At 49.6% G+C, this 18,599-nt stretch overlaps 10 protein-coding genes across 10 annotated transcripts; 3 read left to right on the top strand and 7 right to left on the bottom strand.

The window, feature by feature from the left end:
• Positions 1-781: 781 nt before the first annotated feature.
• Positions 782-2,122, bottom strand: Z518_03518 (uncharacterized protein; the record flags this gene model as incomplete). The annotated part of the gene is made up of 1 exon (XM_013420543.1): positions 782-2,122. The coding sequence occupies one exon, from the start codon at positions 2,120-2,122 to the stop codon at positions 782-784; it is 1,341 nt and encodes a 446-aa protein (XP_013275997.1).
• A 404-nt stretch (positions 2,123-2,526) lies between these two features.
• On the top strand, positions 2,527-3,656 carry Z518_03517 (uncharacterized protein; the record flags this gene model as incomplete). Its single annotated transcript, XM_013420542.1, has 4 exons — positions 2,527-2,631; positions 2,688-2,920; positions 2,984-3,330; positions 3,406-3,656. The coding sequence occupies 4 exons, from the start codon at positions 2,527-2,529 to the stop codon at positions 3,654-3,656; spliced, it is 936 nt and encodes a 311-aa protein (XP_013275996.1).
• A 453-nt stretch (positions 3,657-4,109) lies between these two features.
• Positions 4,110-5,026, bottom strand: Z518_03516 (uncharacterized protein; the record flags this gene model as incomplete). The annotated part of the gene is made up of 2 exons (XM_013420541.1): positions 4,110-4,842; positions 4,908-5,026. 2 exons carry the CDS (start codon positions 5,024-5,026, stop codon positions 4,110-4,112), a joined length of 852 nt encoding a protein of 283 aa, XP_013275995.1.
• A 658-nt stretch (positions 5,027-5,684) lies between these two features.
• Z518_03515 (uncharacterized protein) lies at positions 5,685-7,588 on the bottom strand (the record flags this gene model as incomplete). The annotated part of the gene is made up of 4 exons (XM_013420540.1): positions 5,685-5,864; positions 5,911-6,184; positions 6,235-7,012; positions 7,063-7,588. The coding sequence occupies 4 exons, from the start codon at positions 7,586-7,588 to the stop codon at positions 5,685-5,687; spliced, it is 1,758 nt and encodes a 585-aa protein (XP_013275994.1).
• A 770-nt stretch (positions 7,589-8,358) lies between these two features.
• Positions 8,359-9,206, top strand: Z518_03514 (uncharacterized protein; the record flags this gene model as incomplete). Its single annotated transcript, XM_013420539.1, has 2 exons — positions 8,359-8,957; positions 9,014-9,206. 2 exons carry the CDS (start codon positions 8,359-8,361, stop codon positions 9,204-9,206), a joined length of 792 nt encoding a protein of 263 aa, XP_013275993.1.
• Positions 9,207-9,664: 458 nt separating this feature from the next.
• On the top strand, positions 9,665-10,293 carry Z518_03513 (uncharacterized protein; the record flags this gene model as incomplete). The annotated part of the gene is made up of 2 exons (XM_013420538.1): positions 9,665-9,776; positions 9,878-10,293. 2 exons carry the CDS (start codon positions 9,665-9,667, stop codon positions 10,291-10,293), a joined length of 528 nt encoding a protein of 175 aa, XP_013275992.1.
• A 47-nt stretch (positions 10,294-10,340) lies between these two features.
• Positions 10,341-11,346, bottom strand: Z518_03512 (uncharacterized protein; the record flags this gene model as incomplete). Its single annotated transcript, XM_013420537.1, has 6 exons — positions 10,341-10,491; positions 10,553-10,622; positions 10,680-10,752; positions 10,805-11,129; positions 11,187-11,242; positions 11,299-11,346. The coding sequence occupies 6 exons, from the start codon at positions 11,344-11,346 to the stop codon at positions 10,341-10,343; spliced, it is 723 nt and encodes a 240-aa protein (XP_013275991.1).
• A 233-nt stretch (positions 11,347-11,579) lies between these two features.
• Z518_03511 (uncharacterized protein) lies at positions 11,580-13,343 on the bottom strand (the record flags this gene model as incomplete). Its single annotated transcript, XM_013420536.1, has 2 exons — positions 11,580-13,192; positions 13,244-13,343. 2 exons carry the CDS (start codon positions 13,341-13,343, stop codon positions 11,580-11,582), a joined length of 1,713 nt encoding a protein of 570 aa, XP_013275990.1.
• A 1,503-nt stretch (positions 13,344-14,846) lies between these two features.
• Z518_03510 (uncharacterized protein) lies at positions 14,847-16,450 on the bottom strand (the record flags this gene model as incomplete). Its single annotated transcript, XM_013420535.1, has 4 exons — positions 14,847-15,368; positions 15,427-15,744; positions 15,827-16,288; positions 16,343-16,450. The coding sequence occupies 4 exons, from the start codon at positions 16,448-16,450 to the stop codon at positions 14,847-14,849; spliced, it is 1,410 nt and encodes a 469-aa protein (XP_013275989.1).
• Positions 16,451-17,574: 1,124 nt separating this feature from the next.
• Z518_03509 (uncharacterized protein) lies at positions 17,575-18,476 on the bottom strand (the record flags this gene model as incomplete). Its single annotated transcript, XM_013420534.1, has 4 exons — positions 17,575-17,897; positions 17,964-18,263; positions 18,318-18,326; positions 18,398-18,476. 4 exons carry the CDS (start codon positions 18,474-18,476, stop codon positions 17,575-17,577), a joined length of 711 nt encoding a protein of 236 aa, XP_013275988.1.
• Between the last annotated feature and the right edge of the window lie 123 nt (positions 18,477-18,599).

The raw sequence follows: 18,599 nt of genomic DNA, 5'->3' as shown, positions 1-18,599 counted from the left end.
CTGATCCTATCCGAGAGTTTCGCAAAGGCAGTAGGTTGGGCAGCAGGTAGAATTAGGTCCTCAACGGGGCAAATGGTGAAATACCGGATGCAGTCCTTCTGAACCAAGAATCATGTCCTTGGATGACACCTTAGATACCCTCTCGCAAGTAACAACGGTATGATGGATTGAATTGCCGTCTTTGCTTATCCTATTCGTTAGTAGTTAAGGACATGGCCCCCGATTTTGGCTTGGTTGCTGGTCCAAATCATGCAAGTGTTGTAGCATTGACTCCAGAGTTGCTCCAATTCTGTTTCGATAAGTCCTGGGTCAGAACCCTCTCTCCCCCAAGGAGTGGTCGGATGATGTCTTCGCCTGGGTGATAGCACGCCAAGTCCTTCAAAACTGGTTTTCTTTGCATGGAAGTGTTTCAATTCAGGTGTCATGGGCCAAATATAGAATATCAGTAACAATAAGACTTCTCTTTCTTTGACCACATTTCATGATCCGAGAGTTATGCGCACTGTGATCATGTGGATACGATGTATTCCACACCACCATCGGTAAGAACTTGCAGTAGGTCTGATGCCAGACGTGCTTTTGTCGATAGCCAAACCAATCTACTCGACCGCCAACAGCTTCTCTCCTACCCGACTCGGGGCGCCGTCACGGAGCTTGATCTGTATCCGTGATTCTGCGAGTGTGCGATGACGATTTCAGTCAACGCTCTTATTGAGATTGAGTTTTTTCTGTGTTGTAATCACAGCCTGGTCCTCAGGGAAATAGAGTATCGCAGTCTCGTTTACAATTTAGGTTGTTGCTCTTTGCCAGTCGACTTGTACCCGAACAAATAGGCGGCGATCTTCCTCATCTGGATTTCTTCACTTCCTTCTGTCACACGGTAGCGCCTGAAGTGCCGCCAGATATGCTCGAAAGGGTAATCTCGCGAATACCCATTCCCGCCGTGTATTTGCATCGCACGGTCTGCTGCCTGAGTACAGAGACGGTTGGCGTAGTAGTTGCACATTCCGATTTTGTGTCCCAGTTCCTTTTCGATACGAATCCATGGTTTCGCATTTGATTCTTTGCATTCGGCCACGATCTGATCCATCTCAACAGCAGTTTGAAGTATTAGTAGCCTGAGCATCTCGGCCTGGGTTGCAAGCTCCACCAACGGCCATTGGATGGCTTGATGAGACGACAGTGACTTGCCAAACACATTTCGATCCTTGGCATACTGGATACTGCGTTGAATGCAGTATTGCGTCGCACCGCAGCTGGAGCTGGCTTGTCGGATGCGATTTTCGTGTGTAAATGTCTGGGCTATTGAAAGGCCGTCATCTAGGGGGCCGAGGATAGCAGTAGCTGGTACACGGACTTTGTCCAGGAGTATTGTAGCATGGTCCGTTGGCATATTCATTGCCCACTGATAAGACTCGATTTGTACACCCGGAGTTCCCTTGGGTACTAAAAACGCCGTAATGCCTCGCGCAGCACCTTTTCGGCCCGAGGTTCTGGCGAAGATGAGAAAATGAGTTGCGTGATGAGCCCCTGTTTGCCATTTTTTGTTTCCGTTGATCTCGAACCCAGCTTGACCGCCCTCCAGAGCAACTGGAGTCGCAGTGGTATCAAGAAACGTCGCGTCCGAGCCATGATATATTTCCGTCAGGCCGAATGTGGCGCGGAATTCTCCTTTGATCGTTGCTGGAATAAATTGCTTCTGCTGTTCCGGTGTTCCGTAGTAATGCAACATCAGTATTACAGGGTCATTAGCAACGACACTATGTTCATTTTGGAGGTCATTTGCTAAGCCCAAGCCGCCTCCATGATTCGCTGCCAAGTGATATCTGATGGCGCACATATATAGGTTCTGAGACGTTGACCCCGATCCACCGTACTCTTTTGGATAGGCAAATCGAAAGAACCCGGCTTCATCTGCTAGGCGCTTTGCCTGCCCTAGTAAATCTTCCCATTCCGGCGTCGGCAGCCCTTGATTCGTCCATTGAGTCCTCGACGCCTCTCTTCGATAGTCAAAGAACCGCTCATTGTCATCTTTGCGTTGCAACGGGAGTATCTTTTCGTGGATGAACTCGTCGAGGCGATCAAGATATTGCTTTAGATCTGAGGGAAGGTCGAAGTTCATTGTTCCGTTATGAGCTCACACGCCTTTTGCAGGCAAGGGATAGCTTTGGAATGGAATCAAAAGGGCGTACAGAGAAGGCTCATTCAATATTAGAGTACAAAGGTAGAAAGGCCTTAATATGAAGTCTGTATGGCGCATGTGATGATGAAGAAACCTCAGGTACCACTAGCTGGTGAGCGAGGAGGGGAGGATCTACTAGCTACGACGTCGAAATGAACCTCGGCTGAGGAAAACCGCGTGTGGCAAGGATAACGCATTGCAGTATCATTACGACTCGTATTGCGGGGTTGATATGAAATCTGGTGCATTAAATACATGGTTGACACCGACTACAGACTGCCAGTATAGGCTTTGAAGCAAGGCCTGAAACTGCGAGCCATAGGTAGAGGATCAAACCTAGAGATATGACTGTCGTTGCCGTAGCTGGGGGGACCTCGGGCCTCGGCCGGGCTATCGTCGAGGAATTTCGGGAGCATCCGGAGTTTTCACTATTCGTCCTTAGTCGTCAGGTGAGGGTGCCCTGTTACTATATGTTTCCTATGCGGCGTTGACAAGACCTCACAAGGAATACCCCGATCTCGAGAAAGAATTGGGATATCCAATTCTTGCAATAGATTACGATAATCCAGATGAGATAACGCAATTGCTCCAGGATAAGAATGTAGAGATAGTGATATCCTGCATCAACTACTTGACCGCACTGCAACCAGAAATCAACCTGATCAAAGCAGCGGACCAAGCACATACTGTTACTAGATATATTCCTAGCATTTGGGGGAGCTTTCATTATGGACCCGAGTATGCGGATGCCATGCCATGGCCGATCTGCGTACCGTAACTGACATGAGCATGGCTATGCAGACAGGCACATATCCCCGAAATCAAGCCTAAACTTGTTATTATGGACGCCATGGAAAAATCCCGGTCTCTGGAGTATATGGCAATCTACAATGGATATTTTCTCGATTACTACGGCGTCCCTCATGTGAAATCATATTTGACAAACATATGTATTTGCGTGGACATGCAATCAAACGTCGCTGGCATTCCCGGCTCTGGAGACGTGCCGGTCACCTTTACCTATACCTTCGATATTGCCAAGTTCACCATTGCCAGCCTAAGCCTGCCAAAATGGCCGAAAGAGAGCTATATAATTGGAGACAAGGTCACTTGGAACGAATTCATTCAGATCGCAGAGGAAGCGAAGGGTAAGTGTGGCTTTTCAGCAAATGCGTAATTGCACTGAGGCAGCGCCAGGGGCTGACCATCCTCTTTCATCAAAGGTGTTAAATTCGAGATCCATCGGGACTCGCTTGAGGATTTGAGAGTAGGAAAGATTACAGAGCTTCCAAACCAGAAGCACGTGTATGAGTCGTGGCCAAATGATCAAGCCAGGAAGCTGTTCTCCCAATTTGGTCTGTGGTGCGAGGCTGGGATGCTTGACCATAGGCCAGCTCATTCACTGAATGATGACTTTCCAGGCATCAAACCTGTGACAGTGAGAGAGTTTTTAGAAAAAGCTTGGAGAAAATAGCAAAAGTCCTTCGACCTGAGCCCATCGGGCTAAACTCATCTCAGTGCTCCCTTGCAGAATCGCCCAGCGGTAGAGTGTGTAGTATCGCGTTTCCGGTGATGGCTAGTCGTTTGGTGGGTGGAATCCTGAAATATTTGGTATTTGTACTTGATTCTGGAGGATGATCTGTCTTACATTGTCTAGGTCTTTTCCTCCAACAAAGGCTTATTTGAATGGGCTATTGACGGTGACGTGTTGCAAAGATCTGCCTTTCAGCCTCGCGCCTCGCCTAGTCGCTTCCACTGCTAGTCCTGGTCCCCTGGTCACTCTAGGGTTGCGATGACAATTGCGGGAGAATCGCCTGGCCTGGATGAACTAGTATAGGAAAACCGGTCATGACCGAAACAATGCAATGTTAGGATATCCAAGCTACTGTCCCCCTTACCAATGTGACCACAGCTACTTCCCACTCATTCAAAGCTTCGAGCTCCCAAGCACAGCTCCGCCATCAGTCGTAATGACGGCACCATTGATGTGCATACTCGCACGACTGCATAAAAAGACTACTAGTCCGGCAATGTCCTCAGGCTGACCAAGTCGATTGTTGGGTGCCCTGGCTGCCTGGACGGCAAGCCCTCCTGTCAATTCGATGAGGCCCGCCGCCATTTTGGTGAGGTAAAAGCCTGGTGCAATCGCATTTGTAACAATCCCTCGTCCTCCGAGCTCCACTGCAAGGATTTTTGCTAGATGAATGGCGGCAGCTTTGGACACGGTGTATGCGTGCGTCGCGTTTTCACCCAGACTTCCAACACCGATCCCAGCAGCGCTCGCATTGATGACTATCCGACTAGGATTGTTGGTTGTCGCATTCTTAGACAACAGGGGTTCCAGGTTTTGTACTATGTAATAGATACTTTTGACGTTCAGGTTGAGAACCTTCGTGAAAGCCTCTTCAGGATGTTTTCCGAATGGTGCCCCCCAAGTCGCCCCAGCATTAGCGAAGAGGATGTCGATATAGTCTGTATGTTTTGCGATCTCCTTCGTGAGTCGTTGGATTTCAGAAACCTGGGCCAAGTCGGCCGGGATGGAGATTGCCTGTGCACCAGGCTTCTTGTTGGGAAGGGAGTTCAGCGCTGCCACAGCCTCTTTGCAGGCTTTATCTTTCCGAGATGTAATGAAGACTTTTGAGCAGCCCGCTTGAAGAAATCTAACAATCTCAATCAGCAAACCATGTTACACTGATCACTTTCCTTATTGCTGCCCTGTGCGTACCCAGATGCAACATATAGCCCCAGACCTCTTGAACCACCCGTCACTACAGCGTTTTTGCCCTCGAGGCTGAATATGCTGTTGAAATTCTTCAGCTTGACCTCACTCGCGGCGTCGGACATTGTGCAGGAAATCAGCCGTCCAATCAATCGCTCAAAAGCTGTAGGTGCTTCGGAGAGGTGGGGAGAAAGCAGTCTCAAGTCAACAGATTACCTTCCTATCGAGACTATTTTGAGATTCCAAAAATGCCCCAAGAACTGGCACGATTTAGGGCTTCACTTGAGGATTACTCGGCAGTAGAGCGATGCTCATTAGGGCGACCTTTGGAGTGTCCAACCAGAACAGCATGTTCGGCAGGAAATGATCCGAATTCGACAATTACGAGTCGGAGCGAAATCTACGACACTTTAGAAGGAGGTAGATCGGCTTCTAGGAGCCATAACACTTGCCTGCATTCCTGGCTCGTTTCATGGGGCTCCCCCGAGGGGGCTTAAGCTGGTTGGGGGTGGTTAAAAACTTGGGCGCTGGGCTACTAGTCATTAGAAGCCTTGGGATGGAGTTTCATCCAGGGGCAATAACTTCGTAGAGAGCATCATCCAAACAACCCTATATAGATAAATCGTTTCTCGCGTGAGGCGTCGATTGAAGCCGACACCGAGCATGTACACCCTCACACATTTTGTTGATCGTAAACGTTCGTCTACGATCCGCCTTGAGGAATAATGCACGATAGGAGGTTTAAAAATTGCTTTAAGGGACAATGCAGCTACCAACGTAGACCTATTCTACAGACCATTCATGGTCACTCGCCCGAATGTAAGGTGATAGACCTGCTACGTCACGGGTCAAGACTGCCTTGACATTTCCATTCCCCAAGTACATAAACCGATTCTTAAATCGGTAGTTCATGTTATAGTCCTCCATTCGTGGGTCTTTGATCGTCTTCAAGAAGTGAATTGTCTTCAGGAGTCAGCGACATTGCACCAATTAGGGGTTGGCCACTCACCGAACCAGGCCACAGATAGATGCGGTTCTTGATGCGACCATCTTTGAACCAGCTGCGGCATTCCTCTTGCCATACAGTGGTCTTGTGGTATTCGTCTAAATAACTATAAATCTCGTCGACAGCCTCTTGCTTCACCTCGATGCTCTTAATGCCTTCATGCTGCATTTTCCTCATGAGCTTGACGGCATGCTCTACGGTCGTTTCGATACTAGGCAGCAAAGTGCCATTGGACCATGTCGCTCCCGGTCCTACAATCGTGTAGTAATTTGGAAATCTGGTCACAGCGTAAGTCATGTTGGCTGGTGTAAGGTGGCAGACTCATACCTAGGGGCTGAAACTCCGAAATATAAGTTAGGTCCTGTGGCCCAGTCTTCGTCGATCGACTTTCCTAAACCGTTGATAACCTTGATTACAGGTTTGAATGCAGGTTGAAATCCAGTGGCGCAAACAAGCACGTCCACCTTGCGATGAGTGCTGACACCCTTGGAATCCTTCACCGTCATTCCGTCGCCAGTGACCTTTTCGATACACCCGACAATGGGCTCGACATTGGGCTGTATCAAGGCCTCCAAGAACCCGCTTCCTGGTGTAAGTCGGCGGCATCCGGGAGAGAACTTTGGAATAATAAAGTCTTTCAGTTCCGGATGGTCTGGTCCAATCTTCTGCGTCATTAGGTCGGCGAGGACCGTGCGGAAATAGTTGTTTAGCTCAGATCCCTGCTGGTATGCACCAAACAACGTATTGAATTCTGCCTCGGTCCTCTTTCGAAAATCCAAATGATACTCAGGGTCCTCTGAAAATCTCTTCTTGTCGTCCTCGGTGAAGTTATACTGGTCCTTCTGTTCTTTCGTCAGGTCGTTGCTCATCGGCCCTGCTCCGAATGGACCGCTGATCCATGTCGGACTTCGCATGTAAACTTGTACTTGTTTGCAGACTTTCTGCAGTTCTGGAACAATTTGAATGCTGCTAGATCCGGTCCCGATGATACCCACGACTTTGTCAGTGAAGTCGACATTGTGGTCCCAAGCCGCTGAGTGCATTAACGAGCCTCGGAACTCATGAAGACCAGGGATGTCAGGCCATTTCCAGTTGTTCAAGATACCTTTGTTCGTTTTAGTTTCCTTGTTAGCCTACCAGCGTGCAAGGCCGTACCTGTGGCATTGACAAAACAGTGCGCCCAGTCCTGCCATTGTTCTTTTGTCTTCTGGTTCTCGAGGGTCAGTTTCCAGATTCCTTCCGAGTCGTCCCACTCGGCTTGGACTACTTTAGTCTCGAAAGTAATGTATTTGTAGCAGCTGTGCTTCTCCGCAAACCCCTTGAAGTACTTCTCGATCTCCTCACCAGATGCATAGTATTGAGACCAGTCCGGCTTGGGATCGAAAGTAAAGGTATAGATATGCGCAGGGATGTCGCACGCAACTCCGGGATAAGTATTTTCAAGCCAAGTTCCACCGACCTCGCTGTTTTTCTCGAATATCTTCAACTCCCAGGACCCTGGAACCAGCATCCTCTGTAGTTTGTAGGCCAGGCATAGTCCCGATGCACCTGCGCCGGCACAAGCGATCCTCACTTTCGACGGTTTCGAATGGTACTGGTCCAAAATTCGAAGAGGGATAGCAGGCTTCGCCTCAGGGTATTCAAACTCCTCGTCGACTTGCCTCGTTCCACTGTCGCCCATGATGCTGGCCGGCTGTCTTTCTTTCGAGGCACTTCTGGAACGGTACCAAACGGGCAAGAAAGAACAATGGAGGGACGTAGTAAGCGATGAGATGGTTCGGTCGCTTTTCTTAATTTGCGGGTAACCTTTTGCATGGAACAGACTGCCAAGTAGACTCTACGAATCGATGGTCTGAGGCCCCCTTCCTGCTACGACTCGCATTCAGTGATTCGCCACTACGCGACCCCGTCGGTCCATGTAACATACACGGTCTGAGACATCAATTGACTTCTCGGGAATGAAGATACGCCTTCTACAAGAGGGATCATGTTATATGTTAGGTCACTTTAATCCAGGGCGAGTGGTGCGGTGCAGGGTCACTTTTTGGAGTATCACAGAGCCGAGAAAGGCTTTTGCGAGATACGGTCATGCCGACAGAGTTCTGATTTAGACGCGATGAGCTCTACCGGAAGGATAGTATACCCCACAGCTACTTCTCCGTGGGATCGTGTACGGCGCCATAATACACCTGCAGTGCTCGTACGTTACGAGTCGAAATAAGCACTTCGGTGCCCCAGTCTTTCCCCAAGTAACTTACCAGTTCACTTAAGTTACTAGTGCCAATTGAGGTAAGTCTCCGAGACCAAAAATTCTCCCCCAGAAAGATATACTTAGATGTTAGTTTACATGTTCCATCCTCGATCTCAAGCTTCATGCTTCGCACATTGCCGTACAAAGCTTGCCATTCCATCGTCTAAGCCGATGTGTCGATAAGTGGTGATACAGCCCTGATGGATCCATCTAAAAAGGCCCCATTTGATTTCACCGGAAAGGTTTTCGCTGTCACCGGTGCTGCCTCGGGGATTGGCCTTGCCGTCACAAAACACCTCTATTCCCAAGGAGCATCTCTGACTCTAGCAGACATTCAAGTCGAAGCACTTGCTGACCTCGAAAAGTCCTTGAAGGAGCAGTTCCCTTCAGCGCGCGGACAAATCCATACACAATCTCTGGACGTGGCAGACTCTAAGGCCGTCGAGTCCTGGATCGCGTCAGCCGTTTCTGCCCTTGGACCTTTCGACGGTGTGGCCAATATCGCTGGCATCGCCCCCACCAAAAGGTTTCCGAATGGAATTGCTGACGTAACGGATGAAGAATGGGATCGTATGATCAGGGTCAACCTGACAGGTCTTTTCCACTGCCTGCGGGCACAGCTACAGCCAGGGAGATTCAAAGATGGTGGTAGCATTGTAACAGCAGGCAGCGCCAATTCAAAGCTGGGACTCCCGCAAGATGGAGGCTATGCGACCGCTAAACATGGGGTGCTGGGCCTAACGAAGTCACTTGCCAAAGAACTCGGTCACCGTGAGATCAGAGTAAACTGCATTTGTCCGTAAGTACCTTGAATTCCATGGCGGCCCCGTCGAGGGCGGCTGACTTTGATTTCAGGGGCCCGGTAGACACACCAATATTGAGAGGGGCTTTGCAAATGCTTGGAATTCCAGCCCTGCCAGGCCCAGCAATTGAGAGGGTGGCCGCACCTGAGGAAGTTGGGGATCTAGTAGCCTTTTTACTTAGTGACCATAGCAGGTACATCTCCGGTACAGGTCTCTCCATCGACGGGGGATGGGCACCGTACTAGACGCCCAGAGAAACTAATAATCTTCTGTCAATTTGAGCTAGAGTCTAAACTGGGATATTCAAGGAGCAGAAACTAACAGCAGATCGATTCCGAAGAAAATAAAGAATCCATCGAAATTTTCGATACACAGCCCATTGTGCACTCTTTGCCGATGGCCGGCTCTGGAGAAGGGCGACTGATAGAAGCCATCAGGAGTTCGTGGAATCGTAGCACAAAACACCAGAATTTTCCACTTTACCGCGCTTCTGGTCGGCAGAAAATATTGCGCTACGGCCCAGCCATTTTTCGTATCGATTTATCCGACTATCAGCTTTCTCGAAGCTGAAATGGAATCTATTTCTTCCTTGCTCGTGGCGCGCATATACCAGATGGATATTGGAACTTTCAGGGAACACTGTCTCTCCATTCTTGCGAGACTCTAGAAGCGAAAGCGTAAAGTCTACAAAAGCTAACATAGCATGCCTCCCATTCTAAATGCGAACTTTAATCATGTCGCAGTGTCTGTCCCAGATGCAGATGCAGCCGTCGCGTGGTATACTGAGCTCTTTGGCTTTCGCGTGATAAGTCCCGGTAACTCTTGCGAAGAGTACCGAGGGCACTGGCGAATCAACAGCTAAAAGTCAGTCTCAAGCTTGATCACCGAATGGTTCAGGTTCTAACCCCTTGAATAGTCTACGGACCCGAGTTCAAAGCGATGAAAATCGCTCTGCTCTCCTGTGGCAACGGCGTGGGTTTCGAAATCTTCGAGTTTCCGGAACCCAAGTATAGTGGACCCCATAAAAGGATCGACTGGGGCCCAGAAACCTACACCAAAGGAGGTTACTTCCACCTCTGTCTCACAGTGCCAAATGTGGAGGAAAAGGTCAAGGAGGCAGTCAAGAAAGGCGCAAGCGTGGTGGGCGAGATGGACTTGGCCGGAGGAGAAAGAACGGCGTATTTGCAAGACCCTTGGGGAAATGTTGTGGAACTTCTAAGCCTAACTTTTGACCAACTATTTTTGAAGTTCAAAGACGAACGAATAAAAGGAACTCTCGTAGTCATTGGGACTTTGTATGGCGTTATCATGCCTCTGTTGAAGATGTTCTAGCTAGCCCATTCTGCATTCGTCTGTGTGTCGTCAAGAGGCATGCAAAATCATATGCAACTCCAGGCATTGTCCGCTGGGATGATGGCGCCATTAATTCCGGACGCTGCGTCAGAGACAAGGAACGCCATCAAATTAGAGATGCAATTGGGAGCAGCCGCATTGTTCATGAAGCCATCTTGATGTAGTCTCACCACAGGCCTTTTGGAGTCTTTGTCAGCCAACAGACTTGAATGCATGGTCGATTTAGTGCATCACTGACTCTATGAGTTTGGTTGCCTCCTTATCGATCTTGGACACGTCAATGGATTTTGTGATATTTGTTGCGACGCCTAAGAGATAATTCGTCATTTGATGACCAAGGACCTCAGAGCAACGTAGAATCATACCTCCGGGACAGATGGCGTTGCATCGAATACCTTCGTTGTGGAAGCGCCATGCAATGTTCTTTGTCAGCCCAACCTGACCTTGGGCGTCAGACATATATAAAGCCTCAAGTCTTTTCGCCGCTTACTATTCCGTGTTTGCTTACGGTATATGCAGCCCCTGCGGCAGCCCCGCTCGTACCTGCCTTGCTCGAAATGTTCACTATTGAGCCGCTTCTCTGCTTCAAAAACACTTTGGTGACATATTTGGAAAGCAATGCTGGTGCAGTCAGATTGATTGCAAGTATTTTGTCCCAGTTAGCCTCGCTCATGCTGTTGACACTATCGTTTGTATCCATTACCCCTGCTATGTTGAGGAGGCTGTCGATCTTCCCGGCGAACGTATCCTGACATCTTTGAACAACCTGTTGAGCGGATGCCGGTTCAGCGAGATTGACTCGATCAAAGCGAAAACTTGGAAAAACTGTCAGTTCTGCAGGAAGGAGCTCGCAAGTGCCATTGCATATCTACTGTGCGACGATGCGAGCTTTCAGACCGGCTCCGTCACCATAATTGATGGTGGACTTCTAACATAGAGACGAAAGAGCCCTACGCAAGAAGGGGAATGTTGCGAGACACGCACCAGGTGCCCGTCGCAGCCGGCTTGGGTGTATGCTCTTTTGACATGCATTGAATGGTTTATGTGAAGGTCCTAGCGAATGTGAGTTTTTGTCTCCTTTAACAGATGTGCAATAGATAGTCCTAGCCTCTCCCAAATTTTTGTCCCATATTTTATATAAGTTCCAGTTTCCAGCTAGTACATGGAATTTTCTTTGGGCAGAGGAAAATGATCTTTATCACTGTTTCTTCACTAGGGCCCCAACTCCGGTGAGTAATGCCCTCACATCATTCCTACCTCGTGCACTATAGCTTTCCTCTCAAATCCGACTGCTGCAATTCCTTCTTAATGCTATCTTTGAGGACTCTTCTCAAGATCTTTCCGCTCGGACTTTTGGGGATAGTGTCCACGAATACGATCCCACCACGTAATTTCTTGTAGTTGGCAACCCGGCTGTTGAGCCACTGATGGATTTTGTCCTCGTCTCCTTTTCGTACGGCGGACATACCGCCTTTTCTGACAATGTATGCCCGCGGTCCTTCAGTACCCTGACCGGGCAATGGCACACCGATTACTGCAGCATCGTCGACTAGCTCATGATCCACGAGAACACCTTCTAGCTCGGCAGGGGCCACCTGAGAGCCTTTGTATTTGATCAGCTCCTTTGCTCGGTCGGTGATAGTTAGATTCCCTTCCGAATCCATAAACCCGATATCGCCAGTCCTAAACCAGTCATCATGTAGACACGCCATAGTCGCGGCAGGATTTTTATAATAGCCCTTAAAAATATTCGGGCCCATGACGTAGAGCTCCCCGAGCTCCCCTCTGGGTAGCTCGACTGCTCCTTCATTCTCACCTTCGGGTACAGTGCAAAACTTTGCCAGCATGTTGGGCACAAGAAGTCCGGTGGTGCCGACCTTATCCCTCCAATCCTGCCACCTCATTGCGAACAGTGTTGGTGAAGTTTCCGTCATTCCATATCCTTGCTTGACCCGAAGCTTCTTTCTCGCGAACGCTGCCTCCACAAGCTCTCTGGTCAGAGGAGCTGCCCCCGAGGAGCATATCCGGAGTGAACTCAAATCGTACTTTTCTACGGCCGGGTGCTTACAAAGCAGCAACACAATGGGGGGTACAATATAGCCAACAGTGATTCGATGCTTGTCGACGACCTGGCACCAGCTCTCGATGTCGAATCTCTCCATCAGGACACAGTGGACACCAGTATATAAAGGGTTGATCATGAGGCAAGTTAGTCCATATATGTGGAAGAATGGCAGGCAAGCAAGAATCTTGTCGCCACTTTTGGGCGCATTAGGAATATTGGGTACGGTTATGGATCCATCCCATGACACTGGTTCTTGACCGCGCATCTGCTGAATGTTGGCTGTTACGTTGTAGTGTGTCAGTTGGACGCCTTTCGGTTTCCCGGTGGTGCCGGATGAGTAGGAGAGGAATGCCAGGTCTTCCTTTGGTCTCAGTTGCCTTGCAGGAGACTGATTCTCCTGCCAAGCCTTATTGCTTCTAAACAACGTCCAATGCTTTGGCGCCGTCTTCTCCTCTGACGGCCTGCCAACCAAGAAGATATGTGAGTCCGAGATTCCAACTTTGGAACAAACCTGCCTGGCGAGGGGAAGGATAGAAATGTGCGTGACCAAGTACTTTGCGCCGCTGTCCCTTAGCTGATATTCGAGCTCGGTCGCAGTGTAGCCAGGGTTGGATGGAGACACGATAGCCCCGGCCCATAACGCACCCAGGATCACGCACGGAACGTCGATACTGTTTGGTGTGAACAACGCGATCACGTCCCCAGTCTGGAGCCCTATATTATCTCGAAGAGCCTTGCCAAAGTCGATGGCGTTCCCACGCACGTCGGCGAATGTGAGGGGCTGCAAAGTGTCGTTTGCGTCTTGAAATATCACTATTTGATTGGCGTCAGAGAGATGCGGGACGGGCGCTCAGAAAGCTTTACCTTTGTGGTCTGGAAATTCCCTGTCAGTGCGGTCGAAGAGGAATGAGAAGATATCACATTCTCTAAGGTCAACATCTGGATAGTTGGATCGGATCGGCATATTGGTCTTCACGTCCTAGCTTGAGGGCGAACGACGTACAACAACTGCGAATTCGTTTGTGACATGATTATAGCGGAAGAACTTCTCCGGAGTTAAAGGTCAACCCCAGTTCTTAGAATTCCAAACGGCTACGAGTCGAAACAAACGAACTGCTCGGAAGAATAATTGAACGGTCCTTCCCCACTAGTGGTGCCGAGGCAAGCACTTGAGGGCAACTCCGCCTGGTGTTCTATTAGCTCCAACCCTCTTTCTGAATAAGTCACAGCTAATAATGTCGTCGTGGCGGTCTGGTACAGTCTGCGTACCTCGGCCGTCGCGGTTCAGGCCCTGGAGGTTGCTCAAAGAAGGTACATCCGCCAGTTAGAGATCCGGACCGGACGGGGTACGCCGACGGGAGAGATGAAATGCCACCAACCTGTGATCTACGTACTGATGGCTGACTACCGCCATCAAATGGCTAGTACAGAAACGGTGTTGATCGTCAACACTTACCAAACTTTCCGACCGTGCTTTTGCGACGTGACATGTCCCTCTGGCCTCCGATTTTCTGACTTCATGCTACAAACATTCTGAAAACTGCTTTCATAGTTCGTATGCTAGCCAACGCGACAAATGTCAGTGACTTCTAATCATGTGCCTACCTCCCATTTCCGCTTCAACTGAACAAGAAGGGTGATATTGTCCGGCCTGGACACAGGACGCGTGTGGTAGCGCGGACATCGCTTGCAATGGGACGAATAGCCGAGGATGAGTAACGAAAAGCTCTTACGATATTGTTGGGTGGCGTCCACCGGATTTAAGCATTCTCCAGTACAATTTTAAACGCACAGGCTTGTGTTCAGGGAACATCGACTTTTGCAACTGCATATGATATGCCTCTGTCAAACTGGGTGCAACTCGAGATGTCTTGAATGCTCCTTTCTCTCTATCTACTTGTCGAGGTATTGAGGCTTCTTTTATAGACGTGCGGATACTACGTCGTTACGCAGAGCAACCATCAGCAACGTCGTCGTCTATGGAAACCTCTCACCAGTGTTTCAGCTGTGGAGCCTGTACACAATAGCCCTTTGTTCAACAGTCGCACTGTTTCCGGTCGTTGACACCATTCACACAACTTCGTGTCTGCCGCCCCAATGCTGTAAAGGGCACTGTTAAGACGACATTTCCCCGTGCGCAGCTGTGCCACGATTTGAGCTTCTTCGCGTTTCAGTCCGTCATAGATTCGTCGTGTGCGGGGTTCTCAAGGAGCTGAGACGAATTTGGTGAGACTGAGCGCTCGCTTAGTCTTGGTGGCGCTCGTCTCGTCTCATCTCGGTTGAGGCGAGACCGAGACGAGCGGGCCTATGCAGGCGCTCCGGAGATAGTTTAATTACATTGTCTAGAACACAAAGACCTCTTATGTCATAGGTTCAAGCTCGAGAACGCCATGCTAGCAAAGCAGAGGGACGAACGCAAACTCGGACACTAGCTTCACTCTTCAAGGCATAATGATTCATACCGATGCTAAAGCTTCGAAGCACTTCCCGTAGACCTGTTGAGCACCAGCGGATCCTGGTCCTCTAGCCCATACTCTGCCAATAGTTTTCTAGCCACTTCATTTTGAGCAGCGATCTTCTTCAACATTGCTGGTCCTGTCTTACTCTCATTGCGGCCAAGCTGCATAAGATGGACTTCATCGGGTCCATCAACGATACGCATTATCCGACCGGCAGTCCATATTTCTGGGAGAGGAGTATCTTGACAGACTCCACCTGCACCAAAAGCCTGGATGGCCCGGTCTGCAACCTGCATGACCATTGCCGGCGTGATAATCTTCACCTCTGCAATTTCTTTAAGAGCACCCTTTGCGCCAATGGTATCAATCTTGATAGCCGCATTCAGCACAGCCAACCGAGCGGCGTCAATCTCAATCCGGCTTCGTGCAACTCGCTCGAGCATGATGCCATGTTCTGAAAGCTGTTTTCCGAAAGGCCTTTTGGCTGGATCTGACAACCGCGCCACCAAATATTCCAAGGCTCGCTCAGCCTTTCACAGAAGACATCAGCGATTGTACCGGGTTTGGGACAAGATGAGGACGGCTTACATTTCCCACTGCTCGCATGGCGTGATGTATGCGGCCAGGCCCTAGTCGACCTTGAACAACCTCAAAACCTCGCCCCTCCCCTAGGATGACAGAATCAAAAGGTATCTGTACATTTTCGAACTTGATCTGACCATGGCCGTGTGGCGCGTGGTCATAGCCCATCACAGATAGGCTTCTCTTGATCGTGATACCGGATGTGTCTGCGGGTACTAAGAGCACGGTTTGTTGTCGGTAGGGACTGGGGTTGTCTGGGTCCGTCTTTCCCATCAAAATATATACTTTGCACCGATGGTCTGGGGCTCCGCTGCTCCACCATTTCTGTTCACATTAGCCCAAGTTCTATGCTCAGAGAGCTACTGAGGGGTTTTTTTTTTTTTTTTTTTTGGAGGGGGGTTCTCACCTCTCCGTTCAAGATATATCCATCGCGGCCGCGCTTGATGGAGAACTGAATATTTGTAGCGTCGCTCGAGGCAACCCCCGGTTCCGTCATTAAGAAAGCGGAGCGAATCTTTCCTTCCAGAAGAGGTGAAAGCCATTGCTTCTTTTGCTGCTCCGTGCCATATTTTGCAAGCACTTCCATGTTGCCAGTGTCTGGTGCGGCACAGTTTGTGGCCTCGCTAGCAACGTCACTCTTGCCGAGATATTCTGCCATCAGGCCGAATTCGAGACAGCTGAAGCCGGCTCCCTCCTTGAACTGCGCCTTTGGTAAGAACATATTCCACAGTCCAAGCTCCAGAGCCTCTCTCTTCAACTGTTCCAGGATCTCTGGATGAGCTTTGAAGCGGCCTTTGACATCCTTTCCTAGTCCCTGGGCGTACACTTTATCCGCCGGGATGCATCGCTGTTCCACAAACCGTTCTAGCTTTATACATTGTCCTTAATGACGGGACTCTCGAAAAGCATCTCTTAAACGTACCAGATCCAGGGTTTTCAAAGCTCGCTCAGAGACGAACGGTCTAGCGATGACTGGTACTTTCTGCGAAGCAGGTATATGTTCGCTATCGAGCACAGCGGTGGCACCCATCTTCGAATTCTTGCTGTTCTACACCTGAGAGATGCTCTTGCGAAAGAGACACAATCACGTAAAGGTATTATGGGGTTTTTGCCAGTCAGCAATTTTGAAGTTGTGACTAGTGAAGGTAGTACGAGTCGTAGCAGATACCGAGGTCCTCTTACTCGAAGGCCCGAGGTCCTAGGAACCTCAAAAGGACTATGTCCAAAGCTACACTCGAGCTGCAACAGTGGCGGCATTTGTGCGCAAGTGTTTTACTTGAATATATTTGGGCCAGCCGCAATGTGCTTCCGTGAGGTAGTGACTTTGTTGGATTTATTACTAGGTGCGATTGGGAGAGGAGGGGCCTTTGTTCGAGAGCATGCTGTAAGATTCTACGTACAACGCCAACGCCAATTAGCCACGGCAACAAGCCACGCGCTATAACAGTGCAAATCAAACTGGCTGCCCTCGATATTCGAGCGGATTGTTTTTCTCCCCCTCTATCAATGGCGTTACCAGGGCAAGGAGCTGGAATGGGTTGAGGCTTTTCAGAGTAACACATGACATGTTATGTTCTGGTGAGGAGCCAGCCCAGGGAGAGAGTAGTGCTGGGATTAGTCGCGGTCCAATGTTCCCCAGATCGAGATGCGTTATTTCATTGTCCTAAAAATGGAGAATACGTGATTATCAACGAGGTCGGCGTAGGATCGACAGAAGCACGGCATCTTTAACCCTAGGCTTCCAGCATTGGGACTTCTTTCCACGCAATTTTCGTTCCGCAAAACCTGATCCAGCGCGCCACAAGTCGAAGTACCTCTTCAGATGTATCTTCAAAATACACGACTTCTGGACGCTTGTAGTCCGGCCGATCCATCACCAGGGTGTTGCGATTTATACGATGTGATGCGTTCTGGATATAGTCGCGGCGCCTTGCACGACGCATACACTGCAAGATCGAGCCGGACTTTCCACTCCAACAGCCGGCACTTGTTTTGATTCGAGAGCCAACTTTGCCGCAAGAAGACCGCGGTGAAAAAGGACAAGTTGACGCAATGCATCAAGTAAAAGTCAAAGGCTATGGCTCGCCCGGGTGCTTGCGCTGCCGCTAATAAGTAGCAGTCGGTCTGGATCATCTCGGCCAGCTTTTCTTCCAGCTAGTCGGGCTTAACCGTATACTCGGAGACAATGTCAATCAACAGTTTCCCAGCCCGGGGAAATAGGTCGGTGGCCAGTTTATTGTGGGTTTCCTCCTCCGAGATCGAGGCTAATATCGTGGGTTCTGATTGCAAGTGGTGGACCAAGGACATCATGGTCACCTGGGATGTCGAGGCTCGTTCCCGTGCTGCCTTTTCTGCTGGAATGCAAATTCCGGCCATGAAAGTGTCGTGAATTGCCGCGGAGGCTAATGCTTCGGCCACAATAAGAGTCTGCTGGAACTCAAGCCCGTATCCAAGGTGTATAATTGGATGGAGAAGACCTAGATCGGGACGACGCAATCAGCATACCTTGGTTCTCGGTACGGCGCATTCATAGTGCTACTTACCACCATACATTCGAGCCAGCATGTCATCGGCCCGCTCAGTCCCAGCAAACACGTACTCCTTCAGAGTCTTTTCGATTCCTTTGGTCGTGACTTCGCCCTTGAAAAACTCGAGGTAGTCCTCATAATACTCTGGCTTTTCGAGATGTTGACGAAATTGTTCAGGGTCGGCCAGATTCAGAGTCAGCGATGACCTGTCTCGCCTTGGCCTCTGATAGTCTGCATTGCGTCTGTATGCGGATTCTAGTTGTTCTGGAGATGCGCCCAAGGCATAAATCACCAATAGATGATGGAGAATATGATCTAGTTGAAGGACTTAGTGCATGCGGCCACATTTCTTGGACACGAGGCACTTACTGTGCATGCCTGCATAATGGAAATAAGCGTGAAAGCTTTCATTGTTGAGGTTCAGCAGGTCGCTTGTTTTCTCAGCGGACGCTTCTGAAATCTGATGAAGCCGGGAGTCTCGTTCGCAGAGAGCTTCATTCGAAGCGGAGGCCCGGCTTGCTCGTTCATGTTGAAGCAGCAGAAGCGGGTATCGCGATGTGTGGTCTGCTCGTGCGTAAACACCTTTGAATGGGTATTACCGGCATTGACAGGACTATTTAGTCTTTCGTCCTTGTGACCAGTTGAGCAAAG

This window comes from Rhinocladiella mackenziei (assembly GCF_000835555.1).
Source record: "Rhinocladiella mackenziei CBS 650.93 unplaced genomic scaffold supercont1.2, whole genome shotgun sequence".
Classification (NCBI taxonomy): domain Eukaryota; kingdom Fungi; phylum Ascomycota; class Eurotiomycetes; order Chaetothyriales; family Herpotrichiellaceae; genus Rhinocladiella; species Rhinocladiella mackenziei.
This window is presented reverse-complemented; position numbering and strand designations above follow the sequence as displayed.